This window comes from Myiozetetes cayanensis, unplaced genomic scaffold (assembly GCF_022539395.1).
Source record: "Myiozetetes cayanensis isolate MyiCay16 unplaced genomic scaffold, myiCay2020 scf2-11, whole genome shotgun sequence".
NCBI classification, from domain to species: domain Eukaryota; kingdom Metazoa; phylum Chordata; class Aves; order Passeriformes; family Tyrannidae; genus Myiozetetes; species Myiozetetes cayanensis.
In genome coordinates, this window is record NW_026087411.1 from 13882295 (window position 1) to 13901682 (window position 19388).

The following is a 19388-nucleotide window of genomic DNA, read 5'->3' on the forward strand; positions in this document are numbered from 1 at the left end:
TTAGCTTTTTTAGTATAGACTTGAGTATAAATAAAGTTGAACCATACTTGGATTTGGTTCCTCTGCCAACAGAGGCTTTGGTGTTGCAGTTATTCTTATGCCACATCCATGATGGATGGGTTTTACAGGTTAATTAATTCAAAATAATTAAGCTAAAAAATAATTGTTTAGATTGGACATGGAAAAAATTATGAGGATGAATTTAAATTCACCTTAAGGATATATACAAATGAGAAAAACATTTGGACCAGTAAGTTTGCACATTTCGAGGAAACTGAATAGTTCTAAAAGATTATACATGACAAAGATTAGGTTTTTAATAGATGTGAGGAAAAAAAATCTGTATGAGTTTTTCTTGAAACCTTAATTAGAAGATTCTGTATAGTGAATTAGGAAAATACTCTGGTTTTAGTTGTAAGCTGCCTTTGCAATCAGTAGTTTGAAAAGCTGTTGCGCTCTTGAGTAACTGTGCAGCAGAGGAAATTGGAAGGATAAGAAGGATACATCAGTCTGTTCTTCCCTATCGTCTGGTACATGCTGTGTCCTGATCTCCTGATCTGCACAAGGTATTCATTCACTGTGTGCCCTTCACCACTGTGTTCATCACATTTCCTACATAGTATATTGATCACAATGTGCACCTTGACAATTGAACTGGTATGTCACTTAATTCCATTGGCAGGGCACACTGTGTGATTAAGGAAAGATGGACAGAGTATGTTCTACTATGCACAAATTATAATGGGATTCTAAGGTGTTATGAATTCCTCTCTATAAAATAATAACAATAGAAGCTATAGGGTGCTTTTGCATGCCTACACATTGGCTTTATTTGTTTTTTTTCGTCCTAAGGAGTCATATTTCCTGTTCACTGCACTGCAATGACAGAGCAATAACATTCCTCCAGATCTTGAAGAGATTGTCATGATTAATTTGTCAAATGGATTGATGTAAACAGTCACAATTAAAATTAGTGAGAACTTTGGACATCTAATTGTGGTAGGTCTCCTAGGTACTTAAGGTACCTTGTACCACTAATAACTGACTGCCTCTTTGAGCATCTGTTTCACTGCAACTTGAGATCAAATATTTTGGTCAAGGGATTCTGTCAGGATACACACAGGACTATACATCATGGTAGAGAGCTGACCTCTTTTTCTTAGCAAGTCTGAATAGGTTCATTAAAAAAATCAGAAAAAGGTTGAGGATAATCAAGCTGTCGGATGGTGCATAGCTAACATAAGTACGTAATATGTGTGTTCTGTTAAAACTTTGCCTTTAAAATACAGAGATCTCTAAACTATTTTTATATCCTAGGCTACTCCAAACATATATTTCATTTTTCCCCAAATTTAATAGATTAAGTCAAATGATATAATCATGGCGGGTCATATGCTATTCTCACCCACACCAACATGATGTGAAATCAAGTGGCATGCAGTGGTGTACCAAAATTATTGTCTCACTAATTTTATTTTGAGTTCCATATTCTGTATTTGAGCAAGGAGAATGATATATAGTCAGGAAGATAAAATCAATTTAGGTTATCTCCTCTTAGGCTAAGGTTGCCTACTGCCTCAATTGCTGGCATTTTATGATTTGGGGTCTGAACTGCTTAAAATCACAATAACCTAATACTTTTCCTGGATACTCTAGGCAACTATACTAATTATTGATTTTTATCAGGTGCCCTTTAGTTAATACTATACTTTTATAATATTATTTGGGCAAAGGACCACAGACTGCCAGTGAAAATGTGAGCAGAACATAATAGTTTGATAAACTTCAAAAAATGTTGGTCAGTGTGAATTTGTAAAATGATGCAGTTCTATGCAGAATCACTGAAATTTGTATATTACTGAAATCATCACTCGAAGACCTTTTCAAAAGTGCCAGGAACAATATTATATGTGTATTTTTAACCTTTATACAGACAGCAGGAGCACTGTCAGCTGAATTTGCATCTCATAGCAGGAACCAGCACCACTGCCTACTACATAATGAAGTATCAGAATAACAATAAGTTACCTTGTCAGATGAAATTTTTTAATTTTTGAACTACATAAAGCAAATAATTTTATCATTAACAATTCAGCAGCTACTTCACAGATATGTTACACAAGATCATTTTTAATTGTGGGTTTTGAGCACATATGTTAATAATCTTGCGCCTATTTTCGATTACACAAAATATTCCCTATGACAAGGAACACACACTTTGTGTTAGCCAGTATATTCATGTTTTTAATAAGAAAATGTGTCCTAAAGTTGCACTAATAAACATTGATATTCTTCTGATTTGTTTGATAATTTTCAGATCACAATAAGGTACTACATTTGCTAAAACATCCACATATTTCCTCTACACAGCTATTCCATAAAAACCTATGTGGATAGAAAGTCTGATCGGACTAAGCTTATATGGGAAGCCAGTTTTGTAGGAAGATGCAGTAGATGCTGTTAATATACTGAGATAAACTTTAAGATAATGAAAAGATTATGTGCTAAAATAGTTACCTGCTTTTTCTGTTATAACAGTATATTTCAGTTATAAGCAGTACTATTCCATCTATGAGCATGCAACAGATCATTTATAAAACTAGAACAAAATTATTAATTAACTTAAAACCTATTTTGCATTTACAGAACTCTTTTTCTCCCCCAAAAATTGTTCTGAGCTTTAAATACACAGGCCAAACAACTTGCCAAACAACTATCCCACTTCACACTGAACCAGGAAAGGTTTATCCTGAAGCAAATTTATCCAGAATCCCCCAACTATCATGTGTCATATCTAGTATTCATGGTGTCATATAGATGATACCCATGCATACCAAGAAAAGATTGCTCAATGAACCCATAATACCTATGAGCAAAGAGAAGGCTGGCAGTAAGTGCACAAATTTAATCCAAAAATCATTTAATTTCAAGCAATTTTCAATTTACTTTGATGGAATTCAGATTTATTTTCTCTGGGAAGGCATACATGTAGCAGGTCACAAGCATGAAACTTCTCAATGAACACATTTCCATGTAAGCTGTCTGGAACTCTATAACTCCATTTGGAAGACTAAGTTTGTGTCTTTAGTACCACTTACACTTATACACATCATTCTGTATGGGAACAGTGAAACCCCTGCATAAAATGTGTGCATAACATGTTAGAATTAATATACTAATGTGTGAAATAATAATAATATGTTTAAAATGAGAAGGGAGCCCCTGGTGGTCTAGTGGTAAGGGCGCGGCGCTGTCACCGCGGAGACCCGGGTTCGATTCCCGGTCGGGGCCACTCCCGGGCAGGTGGGGCTCGTTAGCCCTTAAAGGCAACCCACCTACGTCCTAAGGACCTCGCTGCCACCGTCCAAGCTCACTTGGCCCCAGCAGATGAACCTTAGGATTAAAGGGTGGGCTCAGTTCCGCGCACACTGTGTCTCACCTAAAAAATCCGATGCGCAGGCTGGAAGGTGTAAAGACCTTCCCCGGATCTTCACTCGTGAAGACTGGCCATTAATGTGTGAAATAGTATATTCATAAACAACTGCTTTTAGATTCTCTGCTTTTGTTGCTCCCTTTCAAATTCTTGAAAGTATGGTAAAAGAGATGAAAGCTTCAGGTTCAAATAGCTTTAAAATAAATCTATATTTATGCTAAAACATCAGTGCTGTGTCCAAGCATTGTTTGGACTGCTACATACCCCTAATTTTGTACTGCCTCTCAGGAGAGAATGATCTTGGGAGCTATTATCCCTGAGACAGAATTGTCTGCATGTTTGGTGCAAATGTACAGGGCAGTATAATGTCTGATAGAGATATTTTAGCACAACTGACAAAATGTGTAGGCTGCAAAAGTATGTTGAAAATTATTTGTAAATGCTTAAAAAATCTCAAACTTTTACATGGATTATGGTAGAAATATTAGTGAGGATGTGTGATAATCAGGAATGATCACTGATGATTTGGATGATAGCACTTTCTGAGGAGATCATGAATTACATTGAACTTCAACAAGTATTTTAGACTTCATCTAATTTCAGCAAATAAAGATTATTAATCATTCAGAGCAATCTGGTAAATTCAGATTGATTACAATGGGAAACATTTTGCATCCCGTTATCATTATTTCTGTAATACAAACCTATATTTTTGACATTATTTGTGGGTTTTTATCACCAGTTCTGTTCTGAGTAAAAACGCTTCCATACACACTGTTTGGAAGAAGTACCTGAGTGTATAAGAACATGAATAGACTGTAGTAATTTCATCCGTTTTAGATAGCAGTACTAAAGCTGAATAGAGGGCTCTGTAATCAAGAAGAAATAGTATTAAATATGTAAACCATGGATCATACAGTCTGATATTGAGGGTAAAGTGGCATAAAATAAAAGAACAAAGTTGATACTATATGCATTGTCGATTTATTCATTTGTTTATGATTGATGGATATAGAACAAAGAGTTTCCAAGTAAAAATGCTTATGTACCTACATGCAGTGACTCTGAAATCTGTACCTTAAGGACAAAGAAAGGTCGCCAATCTCTCCAACTCCTAGTTCTTTGTCAAAAATGGACACAGTTAATGAGGTTTGTTTGGTACAGCACAAATTCTCAGACACAGATAGAGATCCTTTCAATGGAAACAAATTTGTTTGGCTTTACCAGGTTACTTAGCGATTAATAATAGCCTTGAGATGCAGGTCAGAAAGGTCATCGTCCCTGCTTACCAACACAATCTAAAATGTGCAGCTAGTCCAGCTCTGCAGGCTTTGAGGACCCGGAATGCTATGCATAAAGTAAAACAGGCTATTTTCCAACTTCTTTTTTCATATTAATAAGCAATTTTCAAGAGAAGGGTGGCAAAATGGGGGCCATGCCACTCTAAGTAATTCATTTATTTTGCAATTTAATCTTATGTTGGAAAAAAATTACACTGCTGCAAAAGCATAGCATGGTGATTTTTAAACGTCAGTGTGCTTCATAAGTAACCTTGTATGAAATATTGTATTAGCAGCCTTTAACAGTAAACTGCAACAAAAAATATTTTCAGGGATTGAAACATACCTGTACATTTTTTCCAATCTTTATTTCCCTCTCATTCCATTTTTATTTTACAGTGGAAATAAAGCATGTTTAATTACCTAATATTTTACCTATTTTAATTGATAAAAACTTGAAAGATAGCATGAAACAAATAAAAATGCTACGCTTCAACTTGTACTTAAGAATGTGATTTCTTAGTTTTCATATTTATAAAGTAATTATTGTTCTTTCATATATTTTGATGAACTAATTTAATGATAACTAAAATATCAAGAGTAAGTCTGAGCCACAATCTTAAAAACACTTTCACAAGCAATATGTTTTTCCCATGGGGTTATTCATATCAGCAAACTTATCCATGTGCATATTTTGACACAATTTGACCCATGTCCTCACAGTGTCTTATTTGGTACTCATTGAAACAACTGAGACTAATAATGTGGTCCTCTCTAAATAATCTGTTTTGCAGGAATATTTGAATTATCTAGTTATGTGAATAATATTTTTTCTTTTTATTTTATCATATACACACATGCTTAAAAAAATAAGACTAGAATTTACTCACTCAATTAACATTTAAGTAACCTAAATGCTTGAGTGAATATGCTTGGTGTCTTTGGCACACAGGTTAATTTGAACTAGCCATTTTGTAATAACAAAAATAACAAGTGTTAATCAAACTAACCTTTTTTAACTGGGTCAAAAAAATTCCATACACGTGCACTGCACACAATATCACGGAATTTAGTTTCTTTTAGAACGTTAATTTACTCTATCGTTTGCATAATATATGGCAAACCTGGCTCTATCAAAAAAAAAAAAAACCTTTGAGAAGGAAATCTGTGCCCACTTTCTGTTAAAGTTTTACTCTAAACATTCAGTTAAAATCATGAGTTTTCTCCATTCTTTGAAACCTGGTATTAGATATGGTTCCTTATTTCTTGTATGATGAAAGAATTTTCTACACAGGCAGTGGTCCGTGAGGCAGTTACGTTCCTGTTTCTTGTGGTGGCCTGTATGGTTCCTATCAAACCAGAGCAGGAATAACTTATGAGAGAAGTCTAATGCCATGGAAAATCCTCTTAAGGACAATGTATGCACAAAAGGTTTACATCCAGTTTTTCTCTATGCCTACATTCTCAACCTTACAAAGGCTCAAGGATCTAGGAGTGACTGTCGTCTTTCATCCTATGTCTACTATCCTCTCTCATTCCACAAGATCTCACCTATCTGCAGATCAGGAGGGGTACAAGGCACTACCTGAGACATAAGTGAACAACTTTTATTTTGAAACCATTTTCAGGAAAATCACTTCATTATAATAGTTCCTGCTTAGAGATAATAAAACTAAAATGATACTCAAAGACAAATAAAAGGACATATATGAATACTATTTTATCAGGCTGTAAAAATACATAGGTTGACATATGCTTCAAAAGACTAAGCAATATGAACTCATATACTGTTCATACTTTAATCCTATTTCTTCATAGCTGTATCTGTGTAGATACTGCTGCTGTGGAATTGAATGAACTGTAATTTTGCCTTCCAGTGATGTCAGTATACTGCTAATACATAATAGCAGAACACTGTTTAGCTATGAAAGGGTTAAAGTAAAATAGAGCATTAGCACATCTTTTATTGTTGTAATATAATAGCAGACTTATTTTATTACAGGAGTGAACTTCAAGAGTACATAGAAAAAAAGGAAAATGAAGATAAAATGAAAGACCTAGAGAAGAAAGAAAAGGAAAGGAAATACCAAGCCCGAAAGATGCATTACCTCCTTAGCACTGAGCAGGTTGGTATACCTGTCCCTGACAGCTCATGCAAACCACTTGGGCCCCCAGCCTGACAGAGATAAAGTAGCAGGCTGAATGGGACATGACTTGTTGAAAAGATATCACAAAGACACTACTTCGAGTTCAATTTAGTGCCTTTCTATAGGCAAGAGCAGGTACCATGACTATTCTGTGACAGTAGCCTCATAGAGGCAGCATCAGCACTGCTGGCAGAAAGAGTCCAAGTCAGCAGTTTGATCTGCCACTGTGATAACACAACATGAAGGGCATAACCTCGCTTTAAAAACTCATTTTGACTGGCTTATTGTTGTGTTGTTGCACTTGTCAAGAACTAACAAGTTATTAAGCTGAGAAGGGATTTCATTTTTTTCCCCTTTTTTAATTGACTTAATGCTTGGGTTGTGCTGTGTTCTGCTTGTTTTTAGGATAGATTGTAAATGCAGGTTTTCAGCTAAAGCTTTTCCTAGAACTTCCTGAAACAGCTTATTTAGCATGATTGTTTTCGTTCAGAAATGCCTCATAAATTTTAAATATTTGCTGATTAATTTGTTTTGTATTGATAAAACTGGTATGTTTTTCCAAGCTTATGTAAGCTGCTTTATAGACAGGTGAATATGGCAGTAGATTTATCATATGCAAAACTGATGTGATTGGTAAAGCTTGTGGGTTTGCCTTTTTTTACTCATCTTTTGTGAACCTTAAAAAAGAAAAAACAAACCCTAAAGATTTTGTCTCCATAAATGTTTGGTGACTTGTTATTCTTCATATGAATATGGAATTAAAGTGAAATGTTAGTATGAACTAAATGCTTGCTTTTCATGGGTTGATAATTATAATCTGTGTTTAAGAACTGTTAATCCTAAAAAATGCAGAAAAATACTATGACACCTAGTGACAAAATATTTAATTTTCCCCTCTGTTTGGGACATCTGTAATTTTATTTGAAAAAAAAAAAAGCATAGCACAGTGTTAGTAAAAAATAGCATAAAATGTGTTCTTAGTGCCTTTTAGACAGAGGAGCTAGTTAATAACTCAAATTAGATCACTAGAATGGATTTTTACAGATGTAGATCTAGGATATTAAAAATAATCTACACAGTATTTTTATATTGTTTTAAACTGTAGAAAATTGGGAATTCTTGTTTTGAACAGAACAATTAATGTAAACAAATGCATAAACATTACTATGCTTACCTGGAGCTCAAAAATTGTCACGTTAGAGACTGAGTGACCTGTGGTCTAAGATCGTATTAAACTTAGTTTACCTAAGTATCTGATGATACTGGCTTAGCAATCTGTAGCATATTTTTAAGGAAAGGCAAGTAGTGCCTTATTTCAGCCATCCACAGGAAGACTGCTGGTAGAGGGCAGCGGTAAGTATTATGTTCTGATGAATTGAGATTTCTAATTTAATTAGAATTTAGATAGCAGTGTCTTGCAAAACAAAAATGTGCTTGGTTTTGCTTGCTGAGATGGTTTGTGAATACTGGGACTCACAGCCCACAGAATTTTTCCTTTATGATGGAACTGTACTCTGAGAACCATCTTCTTTTGCAAGTAAGTATTTCAAAACATAAATGAGTGTAATAATGGCCAATCTTCGCGAGCGAAGATCCAGGGAAGGTCTTTTCACCTTCCAGCCTGTGCATTGGATTTTTTAGGTGAGACACAGTGTGCGCGGAACTGAGCCCACCCTTTAATCCTAAGGTTCATCTGCCGGGGCCAAGCGAGCTTGGACGGTGGCAGCGAGGTCCTTAGGACGTAGATGGGTTGCCTTTCAGGGCTAATGAGCCCCACCTGCCCGGGAGTGGCCCTGACCGGGAATCGAACCCCGGGTCTCTGCGGTGACAGCGCCACGCCCTTACCACTAGACCACCAGGGGCTCCATAAATGAGTGTAATTCTGTGCAAAAAGACAATCTGAAAAACAGCAGATATATCTGGAGTTAACTTACAGCAATCAAATCTATATTCCACACTTGCACATAGTTGTAGAATTTGATATCTTGCCAAGATACAGGACAAATTATTTCAGTGCATAATTTACTAGTTTGATTCTCTGACATTTTACTCTCTATGTGCCTGATCTTCTGATCTGACTACAGCTGTGTCTTGTTGTCTTCAAAGGATAGTTAATTGGAATACTGAGCAAGGACCATTCATGTCTCAATAGAAACAGGCAGCAAAAGTTAACACTTTTGAGTGATTAAAGTGAGTTGATAAGCTGGACGAGTCATGTATTAACTAAAGCCTAATTAAGTTATAGAGACCTGCTAGAGTTTGCTTCTCCTCCCCTTCCTGCCATACAATTATGGAGCTGAGCCACCTCGTGCATCAAGGCTGCAGATGATCAGGCAGGTCATAGGGACAGCACTGCAAAATCTGTATTTGCAATAATTGTTTCAAATATATACTATAGTTTGGAATCTTTTTATTTTACTACAGGCAAAAAGGGAGAAGAGGGAGTTTACTTATCGAAAGAAAATATTTAAGGAGTTGTTGCTTCTCAGTTTCTGTAAAGAAAGGCATGTCAAATTTCATTCTCCACTCCCTACGAGCTGAAACCCACAAACCCATCTCAGAAGTGTTTATATATATATAATTATATACCTACGTATATGTATGTACAAGGTGTGCCCACTTCTAATTACCAACATTGTTTTGACACTTCAGAAAGTAAAACTGAAGAATGCAGTGTCATGAACATACAGGGATGTCTACTATGTACATAATAGCATGAGCTAGGACAAAGTCAACATTTTGTCTTTTTCATGAATTAACTTGCTATTAAAGGATTTGTTTCTTTCATAAACTGTTGCCTCTATAAAAACAAGCGGAGATGAAGAAATGGATATCAAACTCTGAATTAGAATGCATTATTTGTCGTTACTGGTACCAGGTATATATACATAATCTTATACAGAGAGATGTGAGCTTGCTTCGATTCCTTTCCAAGCCAATCTGGAGCTATAACATGGGGCTGAACCCAAACTAATTAGCCCTGTTGAGAGCCACAGTGTATTAGCTCAAGAATTAATGCAGTTACACAGCTCCTGGTCAGCTAAAAATATGAGAAGAATAAATGTGTGTATGCTTTAAACTCAGGAACAAAGAGTTTGATCTGCATACAAAGTATTATATAGACATACATACAATTAAGTTGTTTTGTCTGCAGTTACACACCTTTCTGGGGGGAAGTTGTATGTATTGGGTACCATTGCTAGGGAACTGACATTCAGGAAAATCATTGGATGACTAAAAATATGTGTTATTATACCATATTCTACAGTTTTCCTATATATTTTGTGAACAGCTGATTGAGTGTATTTTGCCATGGAAACTTACACAAATATGACTATTTCCCATTGCTGCTTGTAGCAATACATTGCATGTACACAAATATTACAATCCACTGAAGAACTAAGCTGTTCATTTATATAAAAGAACGTTAGTACTTTAAAAGTTTAAAGTCTTATTAAATAATATAATTATTGACTGTCTTTCTCTGAAAGTAGAATGTTATGTATCCCACCAATGTCAACCAAATACTGTCTGGAGAAATAAAGCATGAGCTCTAAAACTTCAGTGTTATGAAATACTAAACTTTTAATCAATGTGCTATATGCCAGTAGTATCAGTAACTTGTCAAATAGCATGAGTTTCTTGTGTTTAAGGGAAGCTTTTCCTACATGATTCCTTTAATTTTAAAAACAAATAAACAAAAAACCTTCTTACCCCATCATAAGTTATGTTCTCTGCTTCATTTTCTGGTTGCTTATTGCAAGAGATTCCAGTGTAAAACACAGCAAGAAATAAATCTATGGGGCTTCCAAACTAAATTCCATTTTGAAATACGATCTCTATATTTCAGATTTTAAAATTGTTATATAACGCAATTTTTTCCTTATCTGCTTTTTACCCTAGCAGTCTGATAAATTTTGACATCATGATGAACATGATAAAAATTACAGTACATATTTAATAATTCCTTGCCTTTGTTAAGAATATTTCTTATAATTTCTTATTGGTAATGCTTTTTAAAATGGTTCTTATCTGTTTTATCATGAACTGCATTGTGATTCCTTCTTGAGACATGAAACTTATAATAATTAATTTTTTCTTATTAGTCCAGAATCACAGTATTCTATTTCCATTCAGTAGTAATGATCCTTTTTTTTCAAGATCTCATTAGCAGGTGAACTACTTATTAAATGTGGTTTTCCATTATAAACATATTTACCTGTGCATATTATCCTTCTATGTCCCTGTATTTCCCCTTTCTGTATGAACTACATTCACTATAATTGAGTAGATTCTTACTTCTGCTCTTTGTCATATTTTCAAAGCTGACCATCTCTGCAAAGTGCTGACAAATGACCTCTGAAGTCAACAACAGACAGAAGCTCTGAACACGTTGATGGCACTTTGTAGTAATGGGTACAAAGAGCCCGCTTTTGTTGAAATATGTGGTTGCATGATTCCTGAGGTCACTGGTATTTCCAGCTTGTCAAGACATTTTGCAGTTGGTCTTTGCCTTACAATGATGATTACAATTAGGCATATAATAGCCTAAATCCAGAGATTCAATATCGAGCAAGAATGCAGACCTGTATTGTTTTAAGTATGTGCTGACAGAGCAAGCAGCAATGCTGAGGTGATTCTGTGAGAGGGAGCGAGTGTGTCAGCTCTGCTAGAACTACTGCTGCTACCCAGGCAGAGCATCTGCAAGTCCACAGTGAGAAGGGGAGCAGAAGCCAATGGTAATTGAAATAGAGAGCAGAAGTGGTGGAAGGAGAAAAATCGTGCATGTCTCGTAAGGTATTGAGATCAGGAAGAACAGTCTTATGGAAAGTCTTCAAAATGCCCCAGCTGAAAAAGCCTTTTGCTATTATGGTTTCTCCTGTCACTGAGAATCAGCAGAGCAACAGATCTTTTTCCTTTATGGTTGTTTCCTGTGTAGCAAACAGTACTGGATGAGATAATTTTAATTCTCTTTTCTCCGATTTTCTACTGTTTATAAACAGGTAAACCACAATTACCTTTTTCTCCAAGAAAGTGAATGTACAAGTAGTCCAGGAAGCCAAAGTTCTTTTGATCTGCAAAAGCTTGAGAGCTTTTTCTCACAACTGCAAAACATATTTTTACACTGTTGATAATGGGATTTTATACATGCATTGCTTAACCTTATCACTGCTGTGGCTGATGGGCTGAATCATGGCCTCATTCCTAAACCTGGACTTCCTGCTCTGTGATAAATCATGCTGAGAGTAGATGAGCTAATACTGATCCTCTGTTCTCGCTGGGAGCTTCTGTTCTATCAGAATTTTTTACTATTGAGACCTTAGAAAAATTAATTGTGCCTGTTGTGTATGTATACCTACTCTTGATTCTTGTATAGCATCTTCTTTCTGTTGATGCTTGACTAATTAGAAGACCTGACTGAGTCGGATTGCCGACTCCTCTGGCCCAGAATCCTGTCTTTGACAGTGGCCAATAGCACGTGCCTAGAAATGAGGCAATACAATTACTGCCATGAATATTCTCTCATTTTCCAGCAAACAGCGATTGAAGGACTTGTAGCCCTGAATTAGGGCTTCTGAGTATAAAGGAAGCAAAAACATGTCCCACTTTTTCATCTTTTGTTTCTAAGATAAATTAATTTGATTTTGATTTTCTGTTGTTATTTTAAAACTCAAAATATCACTTGTATCAGTTGTATCCATATTTATTTCATATTTGTCAGTGCCTAAAGTAAAATATTTTAAATTCAAATTCTACTCAATACTAAGACATTCTTTTATTAAATTTTTCTTGTCAACAGAGGTGGCAATTCATAGACATTACACTGATAGCCCTTGTCCCCTTTTCACATTACTGGAAATCAGGAGTTAATTCTGTTGAAGTTACTGCACTTAGATCACGTCTAAGTGTTCTGAGTGAGAAATCAAAAAGGCCACAAAATCCTTCCTGAGGCAGGCTAATGAATATTCAGAAGACACAACTGATTATTATGCTTCTAACCTAATGTGCTGTCCTGTAAGAACTTGAAAAACAATTGGTCCAAAATGACACTGTTTGACATCCACTCTGTCTCTGGACAGCTGGCAGTTTTATTCTTATAAAGGTGAGGACTCAGTGGATAAAGCCCTGGCCTTTGATCTTCAGATCCACGGTTTAAGAGACAAGGTAGCAAGTTTGGTCATTTGAGCTTACTCCCGAGTGAACAGTCCACATCACAGAATGATTATACATAATTTGTTACTATTGGCAGAGTCTGTTCAGGAAAGGCCAAGGACTGAGATAGCATGAAGAATGAATTAGCTCTTACCTTTTACATTTTATTTCCTCCCTCTTTACTGTTGTAATTTTATCATCCTGTCTCTAAAACATTCAGGGGATGAAATTATCATTCATTATAAGTACTAATACTTACGGAAGATGAACTAAAATAGTTAATTTTTTTTTTTTTTTTTTAAATCTAGGTGCCCCAATCAATGAACAACCCCACCTCTCCATGGGTGTTTAATATCCACTCATCACTTCTCTGTCAAGAAGTCAGATGTTTCTGAGTACTTTCCAAAGCTTGTAGCATAAGAAATCCCATTTAAATTAAAGAGGAGAGAGTGAGATTTCCTAGTTCTCTAGCAGGCTTGCAGCTATATTTAAATAGCATTACTATGGGAAGCACTTCATGATGCAGTGTTCTGTTTTTATAAAATATTAATTCCAAATTTTTTACAATTTTCATTAGATCCTTTTTACAGTACCTGTGACAGGTATGTTTGGTCAGCAAGCTTTCTTCATGTATTCACTTCCACATCGGAAGTCAGATGTGTCAGTCTATTCACAGGTATTCACTATAGGAAAATCATTCAACTCTTGTGCCTCATGGGGCACTATACACACCATCTCAGTTCACTTGGAAGGGATCTCAGTTCATGTTGCTTAACGTTTCTGTCAAAAAGAAGGACAAAGTAAGACAAACTTAGAAAAGAAACCAGTAGCTGAGCTCTTTGTGATTCTGAAAGACGTTGTACCTCAACAAAGAAAAATGTTTATGTCTCGAAGATTAGTTCTGCCAGGTCTAAATTCCAAAAGTGACCTTTAGGTTATTTGCACACACAATCAAAAATCTGTAGTTTTCTTAGAGTCTGAGTCCAGCCCTTGCCCTTTGGGATTACTCATCTTGGGGACACTCAGACCTGTAGTTCTGCCACTCAACACAGTTTGATAGTGATGTTAAAAAAAAAAGAGGACAAGTGCTGGAAGCCAAAATATACCTCTGGAATCTATCTGATGCACACTCTGCTAATATAATTTAGTGACAAAGTTTATAACTTTCATAGATTTCCAGTTTTGCTCATATCCCTTTCATTGAGCCTTTCTTTGTCTCTAAGAAATGGCTGTTACCTCCCTAGAGAGGGCAAGTACAGTAAAAGCCAAAACTAAGATGATATGCGTGGTGATCTTCATGCCTGGAAAAGGGTAGTGGTGTGGGTAAGGAAGCAATGGAAAGAGGATGGGGAAGTGCTGTCTGCTGACACCATAACCTACTTCCCATGAGAAGTCGATGGCTGTGCAGCATTTCAGATGTATATCTTCCTGGTGTCAGTGAACAGAACTTCCTTCCCACTCACTGTTCTCTTAAGTCTCAGCATAGCACAAGTGGTAAGTGCAAGTGTTTCCAACAGAAATCAATAATTTCTCCCTTTGTCACACTTCACAGAAAACAAGATATTCACTTCCTATTTTTTAAAGATAGCGAGTGAATGAACTTTTAAGCGTTATCTGTGACAGTATTGCAAATTCTATTTTTCCTAAAGGCTGCTTGTTATAGAAGCATTTGTTTGATAACTGGTTAACTGTGGAAAGAAATGAGAGTTTACACTGAAAATTCATCTGTCATTAGAAAGAGCTTAACACACAATAGAATATTTTGAGTACTGTTTTTTGACTGATCGTTTGCAAGCTCAGTTTTTAAAGGCATATTCATGTAGACATGGCAATATTTCTTCTTCTAAATAGCTTCTTACTAGCCATGTCACTCACACTAAGCATGTTATTTTAACATAGTGGCATCTCTATATTTACCAGTTATTACAACGTTGAGCACCTCTGCATCTAGCATTGGTAATTTAAAAATCCACTAGCTAGGAAGATCCCTGCACTTAAACTGTCTTTTTCAGCATCTGAATTGCATAATCCCTATTTGTGTGGATTTTTTCTAGACAACAAACTTCTTGCTCAATTCCTGTGGGTAGGATTAATGGCAGAGTTTAAAGGACAAGCTGTGTGATGTATCAAAAAGTGTACATGCTGAGATCTTAGAAAAACATGACCACATTTTGTGTTTTACTGTCAATTGGGGTGGCAAAAGGGTTGGATTGCTGCAGGGTCAGAAAACTGGTAAGACTGAGTTGTATATTGAATGCCGGCTTTGTGTATGATATGATAAAAACATTTAAGAAAGAATCTATATTGCAAGGAAATGACAATGCAGTGGAGTAGCAGCTAAATAGTTCACAAAGCCACATTCAGAGACAGTGGAACTCCACTGACATTCTTGAAATTGTTACTGGTATAAATTTGATTGATGCATAGTAGTCCACCTGGTATTTATACAAGTTTGATGTGAGGTATGGTCCTGCTCAGGTAATTTTTGAAACTATTATATCAGGAGAAATACACGCTAAGTAAGAGATAAGTGCCTAAGAAGAGGGAGGTTAGGAATGGCATGGGAGAAGTCATGAAGATAAAATACCATACATGTTTCCACAGCAAACCTTCCTGTTGATTAAGAAGTGGCACTGATGGTATCCTAGCTTTAATGAGACTTCAAGATGAGTGATGTACACACCAATTCTTTTGTTTCTCAGCTCTTAGGCTGCTGAACAGTATAATGGTAAAGTTCTTTCATTAACTTGCACAGTTTATTCAATATTCAGTGCTTTTGTTTAGTATCTAATATATATTGTTAATTTGGGAGTTGTCTGTCCTACAAGGGACATGAGGAACACTGTTTATCTCCCCCTATACATTGTTTGCTTTGCTTTCAGTTTTTCTATTTGAACAATCTTTTAGTAAAATCTTCATCTCTGTGGTTTTTTTGTTTCTTTTTATGTCACTCTTTTCTACTAATTTCTGACTACCTTTACTAATCTGACTAATATGATTCTGTTCTCTCATTATTCTTTCCCATATACAATATGATGACCATTCATTAAAGCTTCACTTCATTGTAGGCTGTTTTGTTAAACATACTGACAAATCCTGAGTTTTTAGTCATTGCCTAATCCTATAGGTTTACTAGAACGAATTGTTTAATAAATCTGTCAGATAAAAATCACCTTCAGAAATTATTCTTTAGGCTAAGCTCCTTAATTCCCATTTATACTAGATGGTTATAGAAACAGGTTGGTTTTTAGAGATTTGTATAATTTGTGTATGATCCCATACTCACCCCAGCACTTCTTAAAGAAAAAATTATAATGGTAATGGAATTTCCCATTCCTATTTTTAAAATAAAGCCATTAAGCAAGTTAAATTGTATTTTTCTACTTGTTTTGAAATCAGAAGTTAAATGAGGAGACAGTAAGAGAACCTTGAATGCACTATGTTTTTTGTCTTCATCGTAAGAGTATTGTTTCTCATGCCATCACTCACTCATTCAACTGATTATCCCTGATCTAGTCAAGTCATCGAGAGCCTGCATAAGAATTAGATTTGACAGAGTAAGCTCTCTGTCGGAGAGAGAATCAATGAAAGGTGGACACAATTTTGGGATGCCTCTGCATTTGCTGGGCTGATGTGTTTTGGATATTGTGCCACGATGATTCATGCATTAAACTAAGATTATGTTTCTCTTTTGTCTTGTTGCTAAATACCCAAGCAATTGGTACCTGTTTGGAGACTCAATTACAGTTCTGTTTCCTGCACCTGAACTTAGTGCCTGTGCAGGTTTAGAGGTTGGTTTTATGGTCTGTGGCCAGGATACTGGACTGGAATGTTTTCCTAACACCTCATTGTATAGGCCATAAAATTGCAGCCTGGTTTACTTATAAAAGTGCATTTAAAATGTGATTGCACTATTATTTTGATATCAAGCAAACATTTCACAGATAAAAAGGACTGAACCAAGCTTTACAGTCTGAAGGCAGAATAACAATAATTAATGCTTCTATTACTCTGTTTAAACAGAATATATATTAAGCAGAAGACAGGTAATTAATCCCACTTGAAGGAATATACGCTACTCATCACTCATTTATGAATTCTTCAGTCCCTCCATTAAAGCAGTATCTCAAAGAAAGGTAAAATACCTTGGGTGCAATAACAGGCTAGGTCCTCCAGTTCTTATTTAGATGAAATTCCTGAGAATATATTTTTTTAAGGATTACAGGATCAGGCCAAAGGAGTAGCATTAGTTCAGTTAGAATTAAACCTACATTTATAAAGCTGAGTGACATTTTTCCTATTGTCACGTAAGGATGTTTTATCTCAGATTGGAATGTCAAATACCACTATGGTATTTTTCCAATGTCTGAATAAACTTCACAATTTATTTCTTCATTGAAAATAAAGAAATGTGTTCAAATCAGTTAAAATATTGTGGATTGTTCATAGTAGAATACATTGTAATGTGGCTTAAATATTCTGATGTTTCAAAATTGAGTTCATGGACATAGTTTTATTATACTTGTTGCTGGAACAGTATTTACAGATTTTTTATAGATTCTTTTTCCCCAATAAATCCCATGTTAAATATTATCCTTTTATTTTCACTAAGTATGGAATATTCTGACAACCTGTAAAAAACTAGCTGTTTAGAAGTTTAAAATTCCTTTTCTTTTACAGACATGGTTGCAGCATTATATAAACACTTATTTCCCTGTGAATCATTAATGTTTTAAGGTATTTCTTTTACCTCCTAGAGAAACTATATCTGGGGATTAACAAGATTGTTCACTGGAATTCATGTGGAAGCATAACTGCAGTAGCTGAGAAATGATCATGTTTCCTTTTAGTTCTCAGCAAGAGTAATTGAATGTTGAATATCTTACTAAACGCTGGACTGTGACAGTGTGTTAACACTCCGACTATCTCCTAACAGCAGGGCAATTATTTGCTGAGTGGGATTTTTATAAATCCCCTGGCAGTAGTATGTCCTGATAATTATGATGAAGTGCACTGGTCAGTGTTGATTCAGCAATCCCATCTCTAGCAAATATTTCATTCACAGCTCTCCTTCATGCTTTTACTTTTATGGCTTTTAAAGATCTCTTACCTCTCTTTTCAGCTTGCTTAGATTTTTTTTTTTTTTTTACAAATTACAATGGAACAAAAAAGAATTTTCAAGCTTAGTCCCTATTTATGGAAGTCTTTTCCTTCTCATTTAATTCCTCATTAAAAGACCAGAGTGAGAAACTGGGCCTTTATTTAGGTTCTTACTGTGACAATCACTTTCACAGGCTGTCTACCTCAAAACTATTTTTTTCGAGAGTAAATGATTGTTACACGAAACATTTGTATTTGGAATATAAGTTGGTTATTTCCTTTTTTCAGAGTTGATATGGAAAAGTAATTAAAATAGAGTATATCTTTATTATTGTTTAGTTAAATTACAATAAAATTATTTAAATATATGAGAAAACACTTTCTATTGACTTAATGCTTACAATTTATCTTCAACTCAACTTCATCAATTTTTAATTTTTCATATGCGTAATTATTTGCAGCATAGTAGCTATGCCGCATCTTCGAACATATTTTGTTTGTGATTTTTTTAAAAGCTCAGTCAAGAAGTAAGAAAGAAGAATAAGAAATAATTAATTCATTACGAAAATTGCAGAATCTAACCTGTTCAGGTTTCATCATACCATTTAGGGTCACCTATCTTTTCTGAGGAACTGTTCAGAGTAAATAACACATCCTTGTCTTTCTCTTTCTACCTGCACCTTTTTTCCTTTCTTCCTTCCTTCTTTATATTTCTTCTGCTACTGTCTAACCTTATAGTTTAACTTTCAAGGCAACTCCATAATAATTTCTTTCTTGTATTCTGGAAAATAAAATTAATTTAGACAGAAAGACAGTTAAGCCTTTCTCTCTGTATTGAAATGATAAACATGAAAAGACAAAAGTGGATATTCTGTAGCATGGGGTAAATACAGGATTAGAGGTGGAAGCAATACAGACTATAAAAAAACCCCAAATCTTTTCTTTGCCAATGTTCATTAAAATAATATTTGTTTTCTTATGATTTTTTTCTTTCTTTATACATGACTAATAATTATAAAGATAAGAAAATGATTGGGAGGAAACTAAATGATAGAGTGTTAGAAATGCAAAATGATTCAAAATATTAATGTAATGCTAAGGATGACTGGGTAACAAATGGTACATTTGCCAGTATGCTTGACCTGACACAATTAATATTCCAGGTCATGCTTGGGTTTCCATGATGGAAGGTCTGAGGCAGAGAATTCTAGGGGAAAATATATCTATTGTGTAACTCATTTCTCTCTATCTTTTTTTTTTTTTTTAATTTTTTTT

The 19388-nt window shown here is 35.1% G+C and overlaps 1 protein-coding gene across 2 annotated transcripts in view; it reads left to right on the forward strand.

The window, feature by feature from the left end:
• SPATA17 (spermatogenesis associated 17) overlaps positions 1-19388 on the forward strand; it is an 89790-nt gene that overhangs the window by 29183 nt on the left and 41219 nt on the right. For both annotated transcript variants that reach the window (XM_050316533.1, XM_050316534.1), the window contains one exon: positions 6716-6839. In XM_050316533.1, the coding sequence (XP_050172490.1) occupies positions 6716-6839 (124 nt within the window). The remainder of the gene's footprint in view (positions 1-6715; positions 6840-19388) is intronic.